This window comes from Brienomyrus brachyistius, chromosome 7, assembly GCF_023856365.1.
Source record: "Brienomyrus brachyistius isolate T26 chromosome 7, BBRACH_0.4, whole genome shotgun sequence".
NCBI lineage: Eukaryota > Metazoa > Chordata > Actinopteri > Osteoglossiformes > Mormyridae > Brienomyrus > Brienomyrus brachyistius.
The window spans coordinates 1,024,569-1,047,083 of record NC_064539.1 but is presented as its reverse complement, the minus strand read 5'-3'; the positions used below and the strand labels follow the sequence as shown (position 1 = coordinate 1,047,083).

The 22,515-nt window shown below is 46.8% G+C and overlaps 1 protein-coding gene across 3 annotated transcripts in view; it reads left to right on the top strand.

Moving 5' to 3' along the window:
* The window catches only part of tln1 (talin 1), a 73,944-nt gene that overhangs the window by 13,260 nt on the left and 38,169 nt on the right, over window positions 1–22,515 (top strand). For 2 of the 3 annotated variants that reach the window (XM_049019307.1, XM_049019309.1), the window contains exons 2-16: window positions 8,779–8,854; window positions 14,544–14,706; window positions 15,831–15,928; window positions 16,355–16,484; window positions 16,760–16,912; window positions 18,020–18,162; window positions 18,618–18,745; window positions 19,339–19,399; window positions 19,562–19,666; window positions 20,056–20,211; window positions 20,936–21,037; window positions 21,407–21,483; window positions 21,657–21,837; window positions 21,952–22,065; window positions 22,185–22,293. In XM_049019307.1, coding sequence (XP_048875264.1) covers window positions 14,577–14,706; window positions 15,831–15,928; window positions 16,355–16,484; window positions 16,760–16,912; window positions 18,020–18,162; window positions 18,618–18,745; window positions 19,339–19,399; window positions 19,562–19,666; window positions 20,056–20,211; window positions 20,936–21,037; window positions 21,407–21,483; window positions 21,657–21,837; window positions 21,952–22,065; window positions 22,185–22,293 — 1,687 coding nt within the window. In that variant the 5' untranslated portion in view covers window positions 8,779–8,854; window positions 14,544–14,576. Of the gene's footprint in view, window positions 1–6,050; window positions 6,076–8,778; window positions 8,855–14,543; window positions 14,707–15,830; window positions 15,929–16,354; window positions 16,485–16,759; window positions 16,913–18,019; window positions 18,163–18,617; window positions 18,746–19,338; window positions 19,400–19,561; window positions 19,667–20,055; window positions 20,212–20,935; window positions 21,038–21,406; window positions 21,484–21,656; window positions 21,838–21,951; window positions 22,066–22,184; window positions 22,294–22,515 lie in introns of those variants that run through there. The other variant, XM_049019308.1, reaches the window with a different exon arrangement.

Here is a 22,515-nt window from a genome sequence, read left to right as displayed (position 1 = left end):
AGTGAGTTGGGACTCTGCCTACGATCAGATGGTTGCTTTTTCAAATCCCATGATCAGAAAGGTGATGTCACCTTTAAGTCCATTATCAAGACCCTTAACCCCCAGTTGCTCCAGGAACTGACTGATCCTGCTTTGTCAAAATGTATGCCGCTTTGGATATAAGTCTCTACCAAATGAGAAAAATGTAGGAGAATGGGACCCTTTGGCTTCTCGTTTGCCAATAATCCACATGTTCATGTTGTTAGGATGAAGAATTTCAGGTGAGGTAATCCTGATGTTGTAAAGGACACCCTATGGCGAGTCCAATTTAGGAAACGGTTGTAATCAGCGGGAGTCAACTTCAGCAGCAGAATTGCAATGCCGCCCCTGCGTGATCTGCAAAGGCGTGCCGATCATATCAGAGTATCCGTGCGCCTCCCATGGCGGCATTTGAGCACGGCATTCCGGAGTGATAACTCTCACTAATGCATGTTTAGCTGCTTGCCGCACCATCTGGAAGCTGCACTGTGGACGTATCGGCTCGGAGTGACCAGCTTGTGGCTCATCCCGGATGTGTGTGTGGGGGGGGCACGGAGAGACACGGAGGGCCGAGGAAGATAAAGACAGGCAGAGTTGAGGGCTGTCGCACTTCCAGACCGCTGTCCTTCAGACTCTGAGCCTAGGAAATGATTTAGCAAAATGGATTGATCTGAATTCCATCTTGTAAGCGGAGCCTTCAGTTTCCTGTGTTTTTTACAAGCCAGCTGGACATCTGGGGATGTGATGTCACATGCTGAGTGACTCCCGAAAGTCATGTGCCTTCCATTGAACCTAGCTAGATTAAACAGGCCCATTCCCACAATTTTCTCGTACCCCTTATGAAATACTGCGAAGGTGCGCCATGTTTGAGGGCCGTTTGATTCAACACATCAGGTCACTTTGCCTCTGATCGGAAGGTCGCGAGTTCAAGTCCCAGGGTCAGCAAAGTGATTTTACAGTATCGCTGGGCCCCTGAGTGAGGCCCTTAACCCCCAGTTGCTCCAGGGACTGTCTGACTCTGCCGACTCAATTATATTTTTGGATTTTCTTCATAATTCATGTCAGTATCTTTTCCACTAAGGACCAATCCATCCAATTCATCTTCTGTTGCAACTACAGTTGGTGCCGTTGTGGAGTGGAGACCCATCATAGATATTTTTGTATCTGCACTGCACCCTCTATTTCTTGAGTTTATATTTATACATTTTCTAGAAGGAAGTAGAAGGGAAAACTGCAATTCTGCTTTTCAGGATACCTTTACCATAATGATCTTTTGTTATCGAACATTTACTCACATTTCTGTTGAACAGGAGGAAAAGAAAAATGAAACTGAAGAACGTCATAGTTTGGTTGCCCATTTTGCAATCTAATCCTCCAAATAAGATGTCAAGCTTTTCATGTACATGAAGATGGAAGTACCTCTGTCTCATTTAGGAATAGTTTGGACCAGGGAATTGGGAGAGAGCAAAAACGTGGAACACTGGGAGTGAGCAAGGACTGGATTGAGCAACACTGGTTTAGGCAGTATAAGCTGTTGAAATGTAGAGAGTGGTCTTCTGGCTAATGTAAGTGTTGTAATATGACAGACGTGCAGCAAAAGCTGTATGATTGTAGCTCATTTTGATGCAATAGTGACTAGAGAAGTGTTTTTTACACATAAATGGGTGTAGTGGAAAAAACCAGCTGATGTAATGACCATAATGTCCCTTGGGGTTAGATGTTTATTCAGTTGTTTTACCTTGACATACTGGTGCAATGGCTGAGCAGAGGTGAAGAGTTCAGTTCCAGAAAGTAAAAATCCACACCAAGATTTGGTTTCAACCAACCAGTTGAGTATAGAGTCACAGTCACAGTACCCAACTGCTTGTTTGAAACAAAATCTTGGTCTAGATTTTTACTTTCTGGACCTGAAATTTCAATCTCTGTGACTGAGGATGCATAAATTGATTCGTCCGTTGGTGTTGTTCTGGGCCTGGCCTCTGATTCAGACTGTAGACGGAGTTTGGGCAGACTCGTGTAGGGGCTGGTCCTGGCAGTGTGGATGGCTGGTAGCCTAACCAGAGTTGGGGAGTGGCAGGACCCAGAGCAATGGGTACTGTGGCCAAGTCATCATTACCCAAGATGCTTTGAGTCACCAGGGTTTTTTTTACGAGTGACTCATTTTTCCATGGAGGTGGATCGGTTCCGTCTCCCAGAACTGTCCTTAGCAGCTGTACGTCATGAACTGAACTGTTCTGTTGGGTATGTTAGTTTAATGCAATGTTTCCCAATCCAGTACTGGGGGACCCACACCCGATCCACAATTTTTGCTCCCTCTGAACTCCCAGCCCAACAGTCTACATTTTCGCTCCCTTCCAGCTCCTGGTAGGAGCAAAAATGTGGACTGTCTGTGGGCCCCGAGGACCCACAGACATTGGTTTAATGTGACAGGCACTATGGAAGGAAGTATCAGTCACCTTCTACTAGCAAACAAACTGTGCAGTAGAATTAGCTCATTTTGTCTTAGTAGCCATGCCACTTTCCTTAAACAGTTACCTTGCTGTAATACATAAAGGTGAATAGTTCAAGTCCAGAAAGTGAAAATCCAGACCAAAATTTTGTTTCAACCAAGCAGTTGAGTACTCTGTGACTGTGTCTTGTGACTGATACAGTATAAGCTCACTCAGTGAGGCTTGATGAGTAATAAGTATTTCCTAAGCAAAGTTATTTGTAGAACCAATCAAATTAAATTTCTTTGAGTAAAACATTGAGCAACTTAAATGTTACAAAATGAATGCTGAGTGACTTTGTCACTTTGACCAAGTGCGAAGAACCAAGTTCTTGCTTGGTCATCACCTCTTGGACCGGCCTGGAGATTCTGCTTGTTGTCTTTAGAGAGGACGACATCCCACATGAGGGCGGTCCCCCTTCTTTCTTGGAGACGGACAGCTGGTTAGGATCCAAGGCTCATAGAGAGGTCCGGTTGGCGCCAAGTTCCCTGTGAATGAAGGAGCGAGGCTGAGGAGGGCTGGAGAGGGATGGGCAGTGGGAATTTGGTGCAGCTCACCATCTGCTGCAGCGTGTCAGTGCTGCTACACGTCTCTGCTATTCTGGAACGCCGTCATTGGGCTCCGAGACAAAACTGCTCCTTATGGTGTGAACGTGATGATGATTGTCATGGTGATGATGATGGTGGTGTAAATGAGGTCGACGGTCACTGCCATTCCCACGCTGCCATTGTACAAACTGGATATTAAAGAAGAAACAATTAAGTCAGAACAAAAGGTGACAGCGGACCAGTGCGATCAAGGCTCTGGGTTTAGCTGCTGTAATAAAAAGGCACGACTGAGTCACGGCTATTAAACTCTTTCAGTTTTTTTTTCTTTTCTTTTCTTTTCTAAAACCAGCTAAATCGCCGCCCTGCTAAATATACACTGTGATCCTGGGAGTGCAAGAGTTCAAACTCTGAGAAGCCAGGGGCTTAGACCTCACCGTCCGTGGTGGTGATGAGGTGCTGCACCCTTAATTAACCTCGGGGGGGCTCCTGAGAGAGTGTGTGGTGCAGGGATTATTTATTTATTTAATAATTGCTTCGGAGTGGCCAATCTTATTTTCCAGTGCTGTGTGTGTATCCCAGTGCTCCAGTGCAGTGACATGGGCACTGCGAGGTCATAAAAGATCCCTGGGCATCTTGCCAAAGAGTAGAGGTGGTACAGCGATGTCCTGGCTAAAATTTCCCTCTGTGGTCCTATCAAATCTGGCCTCCTAATCATCCCCTATATCTAACTGGCGAATTCTCTCCTGCCCCTGCACTGTGTGCTGACCATACTGGTGCAGAATGGTTCCAGGTGGGTGCTAGACAGCGGCGGTGGAGATTAGGTGACTCCATAAGGTTCTGTAAAACGCTCTGGTTTTCTTGAAACATGCAATATAAATGTAACCATTCATTCATTCATTCATTCATTCATTCATTCATTCACTCACTCACTCACTCACTCATTGGGAGGGAGCACTCTGAGGCATACTGCCCAGTGCCCCTGTGGCCCCACCCCTGGTGTGATGTAATTGTGATGCTGAGAGCTGGTCATTCCTCTTTCAGCGGCAGTTTGGGGGGTGCGGGTGCGGTGCAGGTTAGAACAGTAAGGTAGAACGTGTCGACATCTTGGAGTCTATAAGCGGTGTCCCACGCAGCTCAGGATGGCTTTAAATGTGTCCGTGGGGGGGGTGTGTGATGGAACCCAGACCGAAATCACCTCTGCAGGTGCTCTGTGTTTGTCCCGATTGTGTGTCTTTATTGGACGTTAATGTCAGGCCCCGAGTCGCAGAAGATGCATCGTCCGCTGCACTTTTTGGACGCGAGTTTTCCATGACTGTGATTTCCGTGATTTTCCTCTGCTGAGCTGTGGCACATCTGGTTGCTGTTCTGGCTACACTTACTTTGTCTGCACGTTACACATTTGAGGTATTTCTGTACTAAACTCATACGCCTTGCAGAGAAACAAATCTCTTCTGTTTTAAGTCGAATCATCAGCGCCTCTTAAGAAGGTGTCCTGCTTATAATTTAACATTAATCTCTGGATATTAAAAAGGCTTGAAATGGAGCGATGAAAAACGGGAGTATAAGCTTTAAGAATTTGAATCCTTATTTTTTTTTGTTCTGTTTTTAATTTGCGGAATTCTGAGGAATGGAAAGGGGAAGTCTTACTGACTTAACGTTTTGTCTTCCTTTTTTTCGGTAGAGATCACAAAGCCTAGTTCTCGTTTTTTATTGGCCTCTTTGCCTGAGACTAGGAAGGTTTAAGAAGTGTGGAAAATTTCAAGAGGAACCTAAGAGCTGGTCCAGTGAGCAGAGCTGTGGGTTCGAGATGTGGGGGACGGGGCGTTCGATGGGGACACAGCTTCCCCGCGTGTGTGACACTAAAAATAAAGGAAACGAAGGGAGTCGCCGGCATGTCGATAAAATGGCACCGGGACTATTTCAGCGCTGATCCTATCAGGGCTGCAGAATGTCTGAAATGTTCCGGAAGGCAGACATCAGATCTAGGGTGCGGGCAGCTGGGTGGGGGTGCAGTTTAATGTTGGGGGGGGGGGGGGGGGGGGGGGGGGGTGACATGGAGCCCTTTGGGTGGATGGGGTGGGGGGGGAGGGGGGGGCGAGCGAGGGCAGGGGCTGAGGTTTCACGATATGTCACAAGACCATTCAGCCAGAGGTCGGATGGAAACGTCTGTCCTTCGACCTCAATTATAATTGGAGCTCTCCCCTCCCTTTAGGCACCCTTCCGGTCAGTGATATTGTTTACTGCGTTAAATAACATATCGTAAATAAAATATACTTTAAATATTGCGCAGGATGGCGAGATCAATCGCATCAATTTTAGAGTTTAGATGCTAAATGTGTCTAAATGTTTGTTTGCTTCTGACTGCAAACAAATGTCATAGCGTGTTCTAGAAACATCTATATTATTCTCTTTCAATGACCCAAAAGGTGGGAGTTGTTTTACGTTTTCAGAAGTGGTCAAATGGGACCAGATTGTCCCATATTTTAAAAACAGTCCCTTAGTGATGTTCTGAATGGTTATGTGGATCTTTTAGTCTTGGGTATTGAGAGCGATATCATGATGTGTGACATTAATTTCCTTCCCCACAGAAAGATGGCGGTCTCTGCTGGGCAACTTGCCTGGCACCGCCTTACCTAATTAGCCATTTTCACATGGCAGAGTTTTATTTGGCTCCTCTGCCTCTGCGCACCCCGGCGCCTAGCGAGATACGGTTACTGTCGCCCGCGGCAACTAAGAAGGCCTTAGGCCGTGGTTGGGGTATTCTGAGATCGACACCAACTTAGCGGCCTGAAAGCGAAGTTGATAAGGTCGCCTCCATTTAGGGCCGAGGTTAAAAACGTCCCGCTCGGGTTAATTAGCTGTCAGGAATAATATAGCGGCTTCTACGTGTGAATAGCAGTGTGGCTTTTAAAATAGTGTTTGAATGTTTGCAGATACAGTCATGGTATGGCCAACGGAAGGAGTATCTCTTGAAAAAGTTTAATTGCAACGAAATGGCAACTTACAGGATGCCACCCAAGGTGATTATCTTGACCTTAGCGCACTTAAAAATGACATCGTATGTGTGAGTATTTTGCTGCCTGGTGGTTGGTTCTGCTGTGGTGCGAGACGAGCAGGGGGGCCTCGTCGGAAGCGAAAGTCGTATGTTTGGATGGTGGGTGGGAAGCGTGTGGTTGGTGCTCGTGTGTGTCCGAGGAATCGCGCTCCGCGTCACTTATTGTCTGATCGCCACTGAGAGAATGTGGCTCTTTCCCAGCAGAATGTGAAAGGGAGACCTTTATTTGCAATATCGTTGGTGGGCTTTTACTCCCAAAGTTTTGTAAACGCATTCCTGTAAACACAGCCCTTGGATGTTAACTAAGTTGAACATGGAAGAGAATGAGATGTTGGGTTTTTTGTTTAATTTCTGGACCGGCTGGGAAAAGTAAATTTCTAATAAAATAAGAGGGGAATCTAGGGAAGCCTTGCGTGTCACCATGGCCTTGGGGCAGAGTGGGCTGTCCAAGGTTCCTGCTGGGCTTTGCGGGGGTTGGGGGGGGGTTCCCGCATTGTGAAGATGCTACTACAATGGGTTTGTCTTCAATTGGCCTGGACTGCCAGTGAGCACGGCGGGGGCATCCGTTTGACGCTGTTTATGTACACAGCACTGGGGTGGGGGTGCCATGCATCATTCATAGCATTTGATTATGTAAAAGTAGGATATTTTGAATTATAAAAACTGGGTAAAGATACAAGACACCAAGCCAGTAGTTATGTTTTGAGTGATTTTGATGTGTATGGAGTGTCCGGTCAACATTTTGTTACACATCCCCCCTCTGCCCCCCCATAACATTACAGAGGAATGACTTTTGTAATTGCACTTCTTCTCGGGGGCTGGGGTGGGGTCGTCCCAACACAGGATCTCTGTGTGACCTGGGCTCTTCATCCGCTACAGGAAATCCTGCGGCTGGCCCTGACAGGATTTTATTCTTTTTATTTCTCATTATTGTGTTTTGTTAAGCTACTGACGGCACGTAGGTGGCAGCGATGAGCCTCTTTCCAGAAGGCGCTGTGGTTCAAGGAGTCATAATGTTTCATTTATTGTTGTAACTAATCTGTCCTGTGGTACACTGCCGCCTGAAATATCAATTAGGTCAATTAACGGCGAATGCGGGCTCTCTGCGGCATGACCACAGCTGCCAGTCAGGGCTTATTGCACGCTCATTTTGTGTTCGTTTGCATGCACTCCCTCTCATAATCCAAACAAACACTCCCTTCCTTTACTACACACTCTAATTGCACAGGATGTGGACAGTGGCTGGGGGGGGGGCTCCACATCTTTTTCAGTTGGCAGAAATTCCCTTTTATGGCAGCAGAGGGCTTGAGGAACAGGAAATGACACAATGGGCCAGAGGCTGGAATGAGACTCGGCGCTCCTGGCGTTCCTGACGGGGCGAGTTCTCTTCCCTGCTGGGAAAACGGCTGCTGACGCTCAGAGCAGCATGACCAAGGCGGGAATACTGAGGAGATGCGCAGCCCAGTTACGGCCTTGGTGTTTGTAAACCCCGAGACTCTGAAACCTAAACACTAGCCTTTTGTGACTAGAAGAGGGATTTTATTTTTGAGCTCACGAGACAGCCGCAGGCTAAATGCTGGGTGTCGTTTATTTTGAGCAATGTGGGGGGGGGGCTGTCTGGAAAGGAAACACAAGCCCCCACCCCCCCACATGTAGCATGATGCTCTATGAGGGTCACCATTACATCTGGAATGGGTTATTCAGCTGCAGTCTTGCCCCACAGCGTGTCAATATTGTACTCCCCCTGCCCCGGTTGATGCCCCAGCATGAGGGAGTAGGAGGAAGAGGAAACTCCCAATCACCCCCCCCCCCCCCACCCCCATTGACTCTCTCACACACGTCAAAGACAGCCCTGGATGCACGAACATAAGTTCCGGAAGGCTGGGAAGACAATCTTCCCATTGTTTCCCTGACTTTCTGAATGTGATGCACAGTCTCTGGACACCCCCGGACTGCCCTCGACATGTAGCTGGGCTGCGTGGGCGGTGGCTAACCTCACTCAGAGAGGACACAGTGTTGGCGGTCGCACAGGAAGCAGGAATCAGGCTGTATGAGCACCGTGATGGGATCTCTCTTCCTAACGTTGTGTGTAGCTGCTCTCCCAGAGGCTCCGCCTCCTTTCCCGACGTCAGTCCGTGCCCCGCCCCACTCCGGCTTTCCACAAGCTGCTCGCGGCTGCCGCACACTCTCCTGTCAGCATTTCCAGGTCGGCCGGGTGAATATTTATGTTTTGGGAAAATCCCACCTCCCTCAAAGGCCCCGTTTTGCGTCGGTGACAGGACCAAGTAATGTCTCTAAATGAAAGAACCCCATGATTCGCACGTCTGCTGTAAGTTGTGCTTAGGATGACGTCCCGTAAATGATAAACTTTGTGTAGAGAACTGGATTAGGGGCTTCCAGAATACGCAGAGTTAAAATGAAATGGTCAAAGAACATATATACTGCGTAACCCGAAGGTGTGGATTTCAAAAGCACTTTGTGTGCGAGTTGAAAATATTTGTCAGTTTCTTGTGTTTTTTTTTTTTTTTTGGTTAAAATCTATATTTCTGTAATGCAGCGAGGCTTTTATCGGATGAACTCCTGTTCATCTCTTTCTCCTGAACCTTCTAATGTTTCTTTCTCTCTCTTTGTTTCCCTTCCCTTCTTCCACTTCCTGTTTCTCCCCCAGGAGCCGGGTTACGGAGACCCCCAGAAGGTGACGCTGAAGCGGGAGGCCGTCTCCCATCCAGAAGAGATTTCATCAGGTATTTCTCTTTTGCCCGAATTTGCGTGTCATGAGGCATCCGGAAGCTTCTGTCCAGGTGGCGACTAGCCGGTGGCACCCTTGACCTCTCTGACGTGTGACCTCTCCTCAAACCTCGAATTCTGAAATATTGCATCGAAAGTATTAAAAATACTGCCGTTGCAACTGAGCTGGCGCTGGAGTCCCGAAATGCAAATTTCTTAGTTCACATGTCAGGGGGGTTGGTTGGGTTAGTCATTGCATGTGTGCTCTTCGCTCATCTCACCAAGCACTAATCCATGATGAAAAAACTTAATTTGGTCACATTCTTAACCTGTTCTTAATGGAGAACGTGAGGCGTCAGAGCATCAGTGATTTGGCAGTTGGCTGTTTTATTTTTCTTTTGGAACGGGGCTGGCATATCGTACAGCCCGTCACTGCAGCTAATCGCGGGCGTGAAGATCACACTGTGCAATGTTAAGCTGCAGGCGCGGACGTCCCCCCCACTGTAGAAGGTTTGCTTATTTTGAAATCCAGTATTCATGTGTAAAGAGCAAAGACAGGCCACGAGTTTATAGACAGTATCAGCAGCATCAGTAGATGACTAAAAAGCAAGAAATAGATCAGTGCAAGCAGCCTCTAGGTAGAGATGCCAGAATTCTTATTGGCACTCTTAGTCTTGAAGTCTTGCAGCCGTAGAAGGAAATTCGCTTAGAGTTCTTTTAGATTTTTGGTTCCTTTAACAGTTACAGTGATTTGCACAGAGGACATGATCTGAGGAGTCCTCTTATCGCTATTTTTTATTTTTTTTTGTCATGTACTTACAGATGAAATTCAGTGTTAAATTACTTAGCGAATGAACATTTCCTTACACACACACACACACACCCCCCCGACATTGTAAGAAGATTTAAACTAAGCTGTCACGGCTGCAAATGGTGTGTGTCGCGGGTAGCTCATGTTTACACAAGCGTCTGAATGATGTGACTGGGCCTGTCACCGTGCTTACGAGGGAGGGGCTTCTGTAAGCCTTTGTAAGGTCGCTAGATGGTGAGCTGGGGGCTATTGTCCGAAAAAGACCTTCCCCTCCACCACTTATTAACAGTTGTTACTAACTTAATTTAAATAGTTTAACAGGCAGCAGCATTTCATACTAGTGAAAACTATTGACCTGGTGACTGACCTGACTAGAACTTTGTGATGTTCCTCGAACCCTGTCGTCTGTGGTGCCTCCACTCTGCACCCAACCCACCCCAGCGATGGCCGCGCTGTTGTGATAGCAGCTCGTGTAATGTAAACACTTCTTCTCCAGTGTTAGCGGATTGCAGATTTGTTTTGGCTTTCTGTCAGGCCCTGTCAGACTCGTCGTCTCCATAACCAGGACCGTAGACCGCGTAGGTCTTTACACAGACCTTAAAACGACTAGACCAATTCACGCAGCTTATGACACAAGTGTGGTACAAACTGAACAGACTTTTCATCCAGAGCTGTCACTGTGTAAAGGTTGTCACTCGAGGCAATTTGAACACTAATTTCAGCCATGACTTAATAGCGGAGGTCTGCTTCTTAGATTTCCAAAGGAATTTCTTTTACTTCCATCCTTGTTTTAATTTTTCATTTTCATTTCATTTTTTATTCGCTCTCGACATACTCCTGAACTATGGTTATCTGACATCTTCTGATTATATTCGTGAATTTCTTCAGTGATTTGATAACCATCTCTGCGTCCTGCTTGAATCTTCAACTTGATCCTTGCCGGGAAACTACAGACTTAAGATTTGATTAAGAAAACTATAAAATGTTTTGCTGTGGAATCCGAGCACCTAGTACTGACCTGCAGAGCCACACAGCGGCCCCAGTCATGGGGAGGACATCCCCATTGTGTATATAGGGCTGAGATGTGTAACCCAGGAGTCGATCCTTTCCTGGCCTCATGTGAGAACAGAGTTGAGGCTATTTATAGCCCAGGTGTGACCTGTAAACAAGAGCTCCCATCCAGATGGTTATTGTGCAAAGGAAACGAGAGCCAATAGAGGATGCAGGCAAACAAAGATTCCGCACACAAACTGTTTCATCCCAAACAATCTTTGTTGGGTTGTTTGTTTGTAGTTGTGTGGTTCAGTGGGTTAGGGTGCTGTGACCGTGATCAGAAGGTCGCTGGTTCAAATCCTGTGGTCAGCAAAGTGATTTTACCGTTGGTTCCCTGAGCTAGACCCTTAACCTCAATTGACTCTGCTTTCTCAAAAATGTACGTCGCTTAAGGTTCGTAGGATTAAAGACTCCTTATTAATTTAGTGGACATCAGTTTAAAGAAGGATATTGGTCACTGAAGGGAGAAGAAGGACAGAAGACTTTTCCTTGTGTGTGTGTGTGTGTGTGTGTGTGTGTGTGTGTATAAAAAAAAATGAATAAAAATTTTGCACTTTCTCAACAGAGTATTCAGATAGATGGTATTCATAGCCTGGGTCCTTATTGAGCTAGTATCGGAAAAATTCATCACAGAGTCTCAAAGCACTTATGTAAGTCGCTCTGGTTAAGGGCGTCTGCCAAATGCTGTAAATGTCAATGTAAAGATGCCAGTGAGGGACAGTGGACTCCCCAACCAATTTCCGTTTATTTTATTTTTTCTTTTTGTTTACTAAATCAGCCTAGTCATTTGTTTATTCACTGACAGTTGATTAACAGTAAGTTTCCACTTAAACTCCCTGGCAGACGGTGACTGTTTTGACAAGTATTTCAAGTATTTTGAACTAGTCATTGGGTGGCGAGGATGGGGGAGAATTTCATCTAAAATGTTCTAAAATTTTCCCTTTATACCTCTGGAGTTTGGGTAGTCAGTGTGGATTTTGAACACTTGTAAGCGAAGTGGATAAGAAGCAGTACAGCACGATCATAAATATTTTCGGCATGAATTCGGTTTTCTGGAAAACTTTGAGACTCTCCTGTTGCAGAGACGCCAGTAGGGAGAAGAACTTTCTCACCGGCTTTCCTTGGCTCCGCCTCCACCGGCACCTGTTAAGTATCACAGTAAAACTTGATGACTCTGGCTGGTATGTGTGTCAAATGCCCAAAATCCCACTGCTTTGGGGTGGGGGGTGGGGGAGGCTTGACGGCGTTCCTGTGTTTCGGAATGTTCTTTTCCGGCCTGTATTCCGAACACCAGGGGTGTTTACCTGGGAACCCTGTTGGCCACAAACAGTCACTGCATTGGGTGGGGATGAGGGCATGCAGTCGCAGAAGAGGCAAACCCACCCCCAAAAAATACAAATGAATTATTCCCGCATTCTGCATCCCAGCTTCCATTCTGCCTCTCGCCACTGCGCACCTTCTTACAGCAGGAACTGAGGTGTCGGCTGTGGATTTCGCATGGAATAGCCCATGCTGGCTTTGCGCGCTTTGTACAAAAGAGCACAGTGGCAATAGGGACGCAGCTACTGGTGCGTGCTGGGCTGTTTTTAGCAGGGAGAGTGGGCCTCTTTTTTCCCCTTTTATTTAAAGCCTTCAAAACTAAAAAGTTTCATGGAAACATAACAAAGATGGCTTGTTTAAGTGAGACGCAGTTATTTTGCAACCAAGTCTACCAGAAGTGCTTCTGTGTTATATATTGCTAGAATTGCTTTCGCTGGAAATTTGTTTTAAAAGTTCCTATACATTCCCTTTGGCAGCGAGTCAGAAGGACACTGTCCCAGCGGCGAACGTGACATGTCGTAAATTTGCCAGAAAAGACCTCCCCCCCCCCCCTTCCCAGCTCCCTAAATATAGAGCCATGGATTTGACCTCTGGGGTACCATTGAGCCCCCCCCCCCCCCCCCCCCCCGAACTGGAGACTGTGCCAAATAGCTGTGTAAAATTCCTCTGCAAGACACTGGGTTAGCGAGGAGCTTCTGCAGACTGGGCCTAGATCCCAGAAAACAGCAATAGCGGCCTTTTATATAAAGTAGTACTTATTTATTTATATACTTTTATTTTATTGATATCTTTTGCTTTATATGTTTTGGCCAAGCTGATGTTGACATGCATGCCATTAAATATCTGCGTATTGGTCAGTTTAAATGGTACTGAAATTCTAAATGCAATATGCTGCTGCATATCTGAGATATACAAAATGCAACTTGGAGCAGGTCTGAAATGCCATGCGAAGGTTCTGCTTCATTTGGCTTTGGCTGCGGGTTCGGTCAGCATTTAACCATGACCAGCATTTAACGGCAGGGTGTGGCTTTCCCCCCGGATGGAGTCTATGCTCCCACTGCATGCCTGGTCCTGGAGTGCTGCTGTACGGGACCTGAGGGGCTGCCCTGCACCCGCCTGACTCAATCTCTACTGTTATAAATAATTGGCTCCAGCCTGTAGGTGGGAGGAGCCAGGGATGGGGGTAGGGATGACTTCCACACTGCTCAGCATTAACTCTAAGCTCATTTTTCTTCATTTCCAAAAACCAAACGGGCTCCTGCTTTTCCAAGGATGTCTTCATATGTTTCCGAAAAGTTCACATGATGCATGCACTTGCCTTATACATATATACATACACACACACATTTACTTTATTTTTTTAATGATGTTTTCTTTAAATGAACTATTACGGAGAGTTGATCAATATTCGCTGCTTGCCAAAAGAGCCCAGGGGTGGATGCCTCTGGGGATGATTTGAGAGTCTGAACAGACAGTTTGCCGAACTGGTGTTGGGCAGCATCCTCCAGTGGTGATGGTGCAGCTTGAGTCCATGTGGCTCTGAGTCCAGATGAGACTGTAATGGCCCCCTTTGGCAGGGTTGCCAGTTCCTACCCATTTGGCTCACGCAAGAAATCTTACGGCAAATGGATATTATTCCATCATAAACCTATGATTATGTACATCAAACGTGTTGAGGAAATCCTGCTTCACGCAAGCGTGCATGATCTCGCACATGTGGATGCGTGCACCTGAATGACGAGGGAACGCTCACTGTTTTAAATGGCGTATATTCGCGGCTCACCTGCAAACACCCCTGTACTGTTGATTGGCTGTCCCTCCTAAAAGAAGGCTGGAAAACTCCAGAAACTCCTAGACCCATGCAGTTGAAATTAATAGCATCACAGTGCTTTCGTTGTTGCAGGCATTGTGGTCATTATTTTTGAAACATCAGATACTCTCAGAAATGTTAGCCTTCTTCCGCATTGTATCTAGGCCTGACACTGATTGTCTTTTTCCCTTCTTCATAAAAACATCTTTTCCCAGATGCTGTTCCTTATTTTCTGCTATAATTGTGCCCCAATGAAACCTCAATTTATTACACAAGCCTGCAAGTAGAAGTGATTTTATTCTGACCTTAGCCTGACCTTAACCAGCAGTTTTTGGGTGCTTTTTGTGAAAATAAAGTGCTTATCGTATTTGGACCTAATTTAGGATAAATAGCATCTTGTTCTCTGGGTGGTTTGCAAAGTTTTGTCGCTTCTCGTTCCATTCATGGATAGAATTTGATCAGATCCAAAATGTTTGGCACATGAAATTTCACGTTCTGTTTAACCAGAAATGAAACGTAGATTCAGCAGAAGGGAAGAAGAACTAAGGAACTGCACTTATAACAAACAGCATTATTAGAGCTGAGAATCAAATCTCACGGCCCCTGTGGTTGTGCAGCTCCTCTGAGTACCACAAGTTGTGTGGATATCAACTGTGTATCAGTGGAACCGAGAATATCTGTGACCCTCCCCACCTCTCTGCCCCTCCCCCAGGTTCAGTGAGCGAGCTGAGAGCCAGAAGCAGACATGGTGGCGCTGTCGCTGAAGATCGGTGTGGGGACCGTGGTGAAGACCATGCAGTTCGAGCCTTCCACCATGGTGTACGATGCCTGCCGCATCATCCGGGAGAGGGTGCCGGAGGCGCAGTGCGGCCAACGTGAGTGCAAGGCGTCTGCCTGCCGGGATCAGAACGGCACATGTCACCGCCAGACCCGGGTCGCGTTAATGCCCGGCTTATGTTTCCCTCTAAAAAGTCCCGATGCCAGCAGTTGCACATTTCCACAACCTCTCGATGACGTTCCGATACTTAGGAGGATGTTCTGAGATCACGCAGCTTGTCATAGGGTGAGGTAAAATCAGATTTCTGCACATTATGACTTTCCATCAGGATTTGAATCACTTTTGGGTAATATCCACTGTCCTGAGCCTCGTAGGTCAGGTCCTTCTTGTTCTGTTGTGCTGACAATGTGGATACAGAAGGAACTAAATTCTGCTCAACACCTCCTCTGCTACCATTTATTATTACCAGGTATAAGTTTACCAGATAGAGAGAAGTTTGAGTCTTTGGAAGCTGGGGTGATTCTAGGATTTTTGAAGATGGAGCTTTAAGCGGGGTCATAATTTATATATAGGGGTGCAAAGTCATCATTAGTCAATGATATGTTTTGAATCTGTGGGTGACAAGACAGGGCTTTCAACTGGATCCAGTGCCCCTGTGGCCCCACCCCTATATACACCCCAGTTTGTAAGTAATGGTGAAGAGCTAACCCACCCGTAGGTTTTTTAGTTCTTGATGGCTCGGTATTTGTAGCATGCTGTGCCGATTATTCTCCGTTACGTAACTCCGTTGGCTCCCCTCGGAACGGCAGACTCCTTTCCTTACTTGCGCTAACCTGTGAGTAATTTTCCACTTGGAGAGCCCCTCACTGGCCAACGTCAATAGGGAATGTGGAATGATCAGCATCTTAAGAAGCTAGGTTCTTGTAACTAGGAAGAACCTGCTTCCATTTATCATCCCCTATTTCCCTCCCCACTCTCTCCCCCATAATACAATGACAATGGGATGTGATTCTTAGATAAAGTAACACATCGCACAAGGAATCTGAGGAATTTTAGCTTGTTGACTCTACATATGTTACATGAAGAACATGCACTGAAGACATGCCTCTCCCCCCAAATGATCCTTGATGCCAGATCTTAACATGTTAGGTGATTTGGAGAAAAAAAAAAAGCATACCAAGAAACCTTCATCTGTCATCTTACCTGCCTACTATCTCATAGCCAACGACTATGGCCTGTTCCTGTCGGATGAGGACCCAAAGAAGGGCATCTGGCTGGAGGCCGGGAAAGCCCTCGACTATTACATGCTCAGGAACGGGGTGAGTCAGGCCCAAGCGCGTCGCTGGGCGCGTCCCGGAATGCGTCCCCTGTGGCGGGGGCGGCTCTGTTTACCGCCGCCCACGATTGGGAACGACATTAGCCAGCGGGAACCTTTCCACATAGAGCTATCATCTTTTCACCAAGTTTGAAATATAATCCTTCTGTCAGGAGGAAAATTATCGTAGTGTCTTTGCACATCAAGCAAATATAGTGAAATAAAATAACTTGCATTTAATACCTAAACTTCAGACTTCATAAATTTGGCCTCGTGTTGTTAAAATAGATAAACCGTTCATGAATTTGGCAAGATGCATTTGTTAAACGAAGGAACGAACGGTAGTCAGCACAGGCACACATGACCAGGTCACCGCCTGCTGTGTCTGCCTGGTCATCTGACTACATGTCTATACTTTTGCTGCTCTTAGGACACCCTGGATTACAAGAAGAAACAGCGGCCCCTGAAAATCCGCATGCTTGACGGGACAGTTAAGACCGTCATGGTGGACGACTCCAAAATCGTCAGCGACATGCTTATGACAATCTGTGCGAGGATAGGTGGGTGTCATGTTTTCTAGTGGTACAAGAGATGCATGCAAAGTCATCTTTTGGATTAGGGATGGCTAATTCTTCACCGTGGTTGAACGACACAGGCAGACATTGAGTGCTGTTGGCTATTGTCTTATTGTGGCTGTTACTCTGAGTTTTACTTAAGAGTTGCTCCAGCCCCAAACGTATTGGTTTTCTGTAGTCATATATGTCCTTGGCCACTAATCCCCAAATCGCATCTTTGAACTCATTCTCCCATGGCCATGTGCGACTCCCCATTACAGGTATCACAAACTATGATGAGTACTCACTGGTGCGCGACATCGGGGAGGAGAAGAAAGAGGAGACCACAGGCACGCTGAAGAAGGACAAGACACTTTTACGAGATGACAAGAAGATGGAAAAGCTCAAGCAGAAGTTGCACACAGATGACGAACGTAAGTGCATGGAGGTTCCAGAAGCAGGTAGTAGATGTGAGGGAGTGGGATCTGTTGTGTCAGTCATCGGTTCAGATCATGTGGCTGACACGTTAATCATATCACTGTTGAGTTTTTGAGCAAGACCTTAACCCAAGTTGATCTAGGGCAGGGGTCTCCAACTCCGGTCCTGGAGAGCTACTATCCAGTAGGTTTTCTATCCTACCCGGCTTTGGATGAGCTACACCTGTTCCTGGTATTTGCCTGAGAGCGGGTGTGGCTGATCAGAAGCCAGGTATGATAGAAAACTTACTGGATAGTAGCTCTCCAGGACCGAAGTTGGAGACCCCTGATCAAGGGGAACTGGATGTCGACTGACCCTGTGCTCTGACCCAGAACTTTTCTCACTTATAAGTCACTTTAGAAGAAAGTGTCTGCTAAATAAATTAATATAAAAAACATTCAGCTTAAGTGCATACGCAACGTGGTGGGTCAAGGGACTGGTCAGAGGCAGGGGGAAATAGGTTCAAGTGCCCAACAAATAATAAAATAATAACCTAAATGCAAGGCGGAGCTCAATGCGGGGTCCCTTCACTGTCTTGGCTTCTCTGTGAAGTCAAGCTGAGGCAATGTTGGAACTTGGCATGAGGTTGCTTCAGGTTCTTTTCTTGACAGTGAGGTCAGGCCAAGGCAGGGTTGGAACCCAACGTGAGGTCCTTTTCAGGGCCCTGGTGTCTCTTTGAGGTTAGGCCTAGGCAGGACTGTCCAAGACAGCATTCCTTGTGTGGGCAGCCGTCGTCAAGGGGATTCTGGGCACAGAAAGAGAAACAAACATGGCTAGTGGTTCTTTTCCCTCTTCCTTCACCTCTCCTCACCCTTTTGTGGGGTGGGCGGAGGGCCCAAAAGGAGTTGCAGTTGGGTGGCTTGATGCCCAGTTGGTGGTTGCCATCTTGATGTTGACACCCCTGTAGTCGTGTTACCACCCCAGTTAGATCCTTTTCCAGCCTGGGTGCTTAAATGATATGCTTCCTTAAAGCTTTTGGTCTCTAGCAATTGTGATCAAGATGACGACTAAGAGGCTGGTCGTCTCCAGTGGCGTTGAGGGGTAACTTCTCTTCCATCTCACAGTGAACTGGCTCGACCATGGACGGACACTCAGGGAGCAAGGTGTGGAGGAAACAGAGATGCTTCTCCTCAGGAGGAAGTTCTTCTATTCTGACCAGAACGTGGACTCCAGGGATCCCGTCCAGCTCAACTTGCTTTACGTGCAGGTACTGATGTTCGGGAAATCCTTGCACCTCCCAAAACCAGGACTGTTTCCTGTGGAGCCGTCAGCGTGATCTTGGTATCAAGATGACAAAGCTGAAGCAGAGTTTGGAATAGATATACCATGGCCTCCAGCCTCATCCCAGTATGGTTGGCTGAAGTGGAGGAATGGTTCAGACACTTTGTCATTCATTGCTCTTAGGGGTTGTTCTTGGAAGAGATTATAGTTTCTTTTGCAAGGTTTTGTTCCTGTCTAAACAAGCATTTCTCTCCTCTGAATGACAAAGTCAAGTCAACACACATCTTCTTGTTTCTTGTTAATCTGCCGAAGTTTTACTCTATGGCTTTCCATATATATTACCGTTGATGCTCCATTTGAAAATGGGTCAAGCAGAGAATCCATGCCGTGACTGAATGTTTTGTTTCATTCGTTTGGCCCCGCCCCATGCTTCCTATCTAGGCCCGAGACGACATCCTGAATGGCTCCCATCCAGTTTCCTTCGATAAGGCCTGCGAGTTCGCTGGATACCAGTGCCAGATCCAGTTTGGTGATCACAATGAGTCCAAACACAAACCCGGATTCTTAGAGTGAGTGGCGGATCCCTTTCCTCAGCATTCCCTCTCATGTTAATAGAGACAACCACTGGTTCATGCTTTCTGCATGGAGTACATGGGCCTCACCCCAAGGACTCTCCTGGAGTCTTTGCCATGTTAATCTATGGAGAGACTGGTCAAAAAGTAGAGGGTTTGCCCAATATGTGTGGTTCCTCGATTCTAGTCACACATAAATTGTAACCAGACAAAGGCCTTTGTATTGTATTGAGTTATATGTTTAATAATGTCATCATAATTGAATGTATTTAAATAGGATGACTAGGAATGTTGCAGTTGTATTGTTTTAAAGTGCAATTGATTCATTTCTGATGAAGCATACAGTAAGATCTAGATACCGCTACAGTTCAAGATACTGATAATAATTAGTGAAATTTCGATGTTTCTCAATTCGAGAGAATGTTCCTGCAGGTTTTGTGCCATATTGTATCAAGAAAAAATGTATGCTTCTTACCAAGCAATGGTTTGAATGAAAAAGACCTTGTCACTATGTTAAAACCAAATTTCATAGAAGGGGCCATCCTAAAGTTACATGATTGCTTACTCATTTCTCTATTATTCCTTAATAGTTTGAAAGAGTTTCTCCCAAAAGAGTATGTCAAGAACAAAGGAGAGAAAAAGATCTTTCAGGTGAGTCTGAAGTTTTTGACTGAAGTCTTACCGAGCGAAGCAAATCGTGCATCATCTTGTTTGCGTAAGTCTGCGAAAGTGAAAAGTTGTTCTCTGTTCTATAATGCTTCTTTAATGCAAACATTTCAGTTTGTATTGTGTGTGTCTCTCTTCTTTTCCCAGGCCCACAAAAACTGCCAAAATATGACAGAAATTGAAGCCAAAGTTAACTATGTTAAGCTTGCCAGGTCCCTGAAAACATACGGAGTGTCATTCTTCCTTGTGAAGGTAATGCTTTCAGTGATACTGCATTTACTTATTGTTCCATGCAGGAGATAACACTTAAATTAAGTTAGCCACCACTGATCTGTTAGAGCATTTGATAGAGCATGAGGCCGGCCCCACTCAGGGCGAGATCCCAGCTCATTGCAGGCTACATCTAAACCGCATGTTTTATAAACACACAGAGCAGGGGATGGGACTCGAATCCACAACCTTGATCCGCCACGTTGCCCATAGTTTATTAGTTTATTGTTCCAGTAAGATGTGTGTAACATTGCAGCTGTGAAGCCATGCCACAGCTGCCCATCATTTTTTTTCCCTCCACCTCACCTGTGGTCTGGCTTTCTTGTTATTTAATCCAACCCCCCTTGCTCCCCCCCCCCCCCCACCTGCAGGAGAAGATGAAAGGCAAGAACAAACTGGTCCCCCGCCTGCTGGGCATCACCAAGGAGAGCGTGATGCGGGTGGACGAGAAGACCAAGGAAGTGATCCAAGAGTGGAGCCTGACCAACATCAAGCGCTGGGCCGCCTCGCCCAAGAGCTTCACCCTGGTAGGCTGGCACGTGCCGGTGCCCACCTGTTCTGTTATGTTATTTGCCCCCAGCCCTCGTAATATAACACGATTAACTGGCGGCTCACACACACTTGCTTAGTCGCATGACGCCTTTTTCCCTCCATTTCCAACTCTCTCTTGCACAGAGGAGTGACGTTTGATCACATTCGTTTAATTTCCTTGAGTCTGTACTTCCGAGTAATGAGTCCCTGCAGCATGGTGTAATGAGTCCGTATGGCGTAACAAGTCCATGCAGTGCAACGAGTCCATACAGTGCTATGAGTTTGTGCAGAGTAACAAGTCAATACTGCGTTATGAGTCTGTGCAGAATAATGAGTTCATATGGCCTAATGAGCTTGATGTCTGGTATTTCAAGCATATGAGTGACAGTGACATGTTCTGTGGGAAAATTAAAGCTTTAAATAGAGCGTCATATGTTATGAAGCGCAGGCCTCAACATGACGGTGAGGAAACCTGCCACAGACCCCAACCAGGGTAGGTCTGGGGCAGATTGATGTGTAGGCTGTCCTGGGCTGTAGCTTAGGGCTCCAGCAAACACCAGGGCAGGTCTGTTAAATGGGCACCACCTGAGCGTCCATGCCGATGTTAGTATAGGACTCCCAGATAAGCTAATCCCTTAAGAGGGTACCTGGTATGTGAAGCCTCTAAGATCCACGCTGTGCTTATGTCTGTATAAAAGGCACATGTTCATACTCTCCTAGGACTTTGGAGATTACCAAGATGGATACTACTCTGTCCAGACGACTGAGGGGGAGCAGATCGCACAGCTGATAGCCGGCTACATCGACATCATCCTCAAGAAGGTAACGTGTGGTGCACATGGGGGGGGTGGGGGGTGGATTTGTTTCAGGGTTGCTATGTTTTTTACAATAGTCATGTTTTTACTGCATATCTGCATACTTTCGTAAAACTGAGCAGTTGATGGCATGCGCCAGTGTGGTATCCAATTAAGAAGAAGCAGATGATGGACTTTAATATTTGTCAGAAACTCCTGAGACCAAAAGTGTGAACACTGTTGCCATTTATTTTCTGCGTGGCGGCCAAAGCCGATGCCCACGTGGAGATGTTTGCGTGTCGTGACCCCTGGTTCATGTTTGTGGAGCGGTTGATCTGTGAAGAGCAAATCCATCTGTGGTTCAGAGTCTTGCCCTCCCCCGTGTCTCCCATTCCAGAAAAAGAGCAAGGACCACTTTGGCTTAGAAGGAGATGAGGAATCCACAATGCTGGAGGATTCTGTGTCCCCCAAAAAGTAAGTCATGCATCCGATGCAACCCGTGTTCGTAATTCGCCGTTGATGACCTGCCGCTCACTTTTCCATCTTCCCTTTTCTCGGGAGAGGTGAACCTCCCACCGGAACCTTGTTTTCAAGTTATCTTCAGCTAGTACATCAAGATGTCCTAACACTGTCCCCACTGCTGCCAGGTCGACTGTCCTCCAGCAGCAGTTCAACAAGGTGGGGAAGGTAGAGACCGGCTCTGTCGCTTTACCCGCCATCATGCGGTCCGGCGGCGTCGGCCCAGAGAGCTTCCAGATGGGCTCCATGCCTCAGGCCAAGCAGCACATCACCAGTGGACAGATGCACAGGGGCCACATGCCACCGCTGGTAAGACCACGTCCCCCAGAAAGAGACCTCTGACGCCATGTCTGCTGTGTCGTTGGCATGCCGAAGGTTGAGAATCACAGCTGGGTCGTAACCTTAGTTCCCGTTGGGTTTTAGACGTCTGCTCAGCAGGCCCTCACGGGCACCATCAACTCCAGCATGCAGGCCGTCCAGGCGGCCCAGGCCTCCCTGAATGAGTTCGACGCTCTCCCTCCCCTGGGCACCGACGCTGTGAGTCACCTGCAAATGCCACGTGCCGTCCCTTTAAGAGTTAGCGCAACGTCAGCACCGTAACAGCAATGGAGTAGCGTTAAATGGACCACAGCCTTTTTCCTATCTCCATCCACTAGGCCTCGCAAGCGTGGCGCAAGAACAAAATGGACGAGTCGAAGCACGAGATCCACTCGCAGGTGGATGCCATCACGGCAGGAACCGCATCTATGGTCAACCTTACAGCAGGTGAGCCCGTCTCACCATTAAACTGCTTACTCGGGTCTAGATCATTCATTCTGCACCTTGACGGCTGTCTAAGTCAAGGCGATCTGTAGCTGATTTAGCGGTTCTGCATTGTGAAAATCTAGATTGAGAAGTAAATGATGGGTGATGGAGTTACTCTCCTTCTGCATGACCCTGCCTTTTCCCTTGGCAATCTTGAGGTTCCGTTCCAAGTACCAATACGAA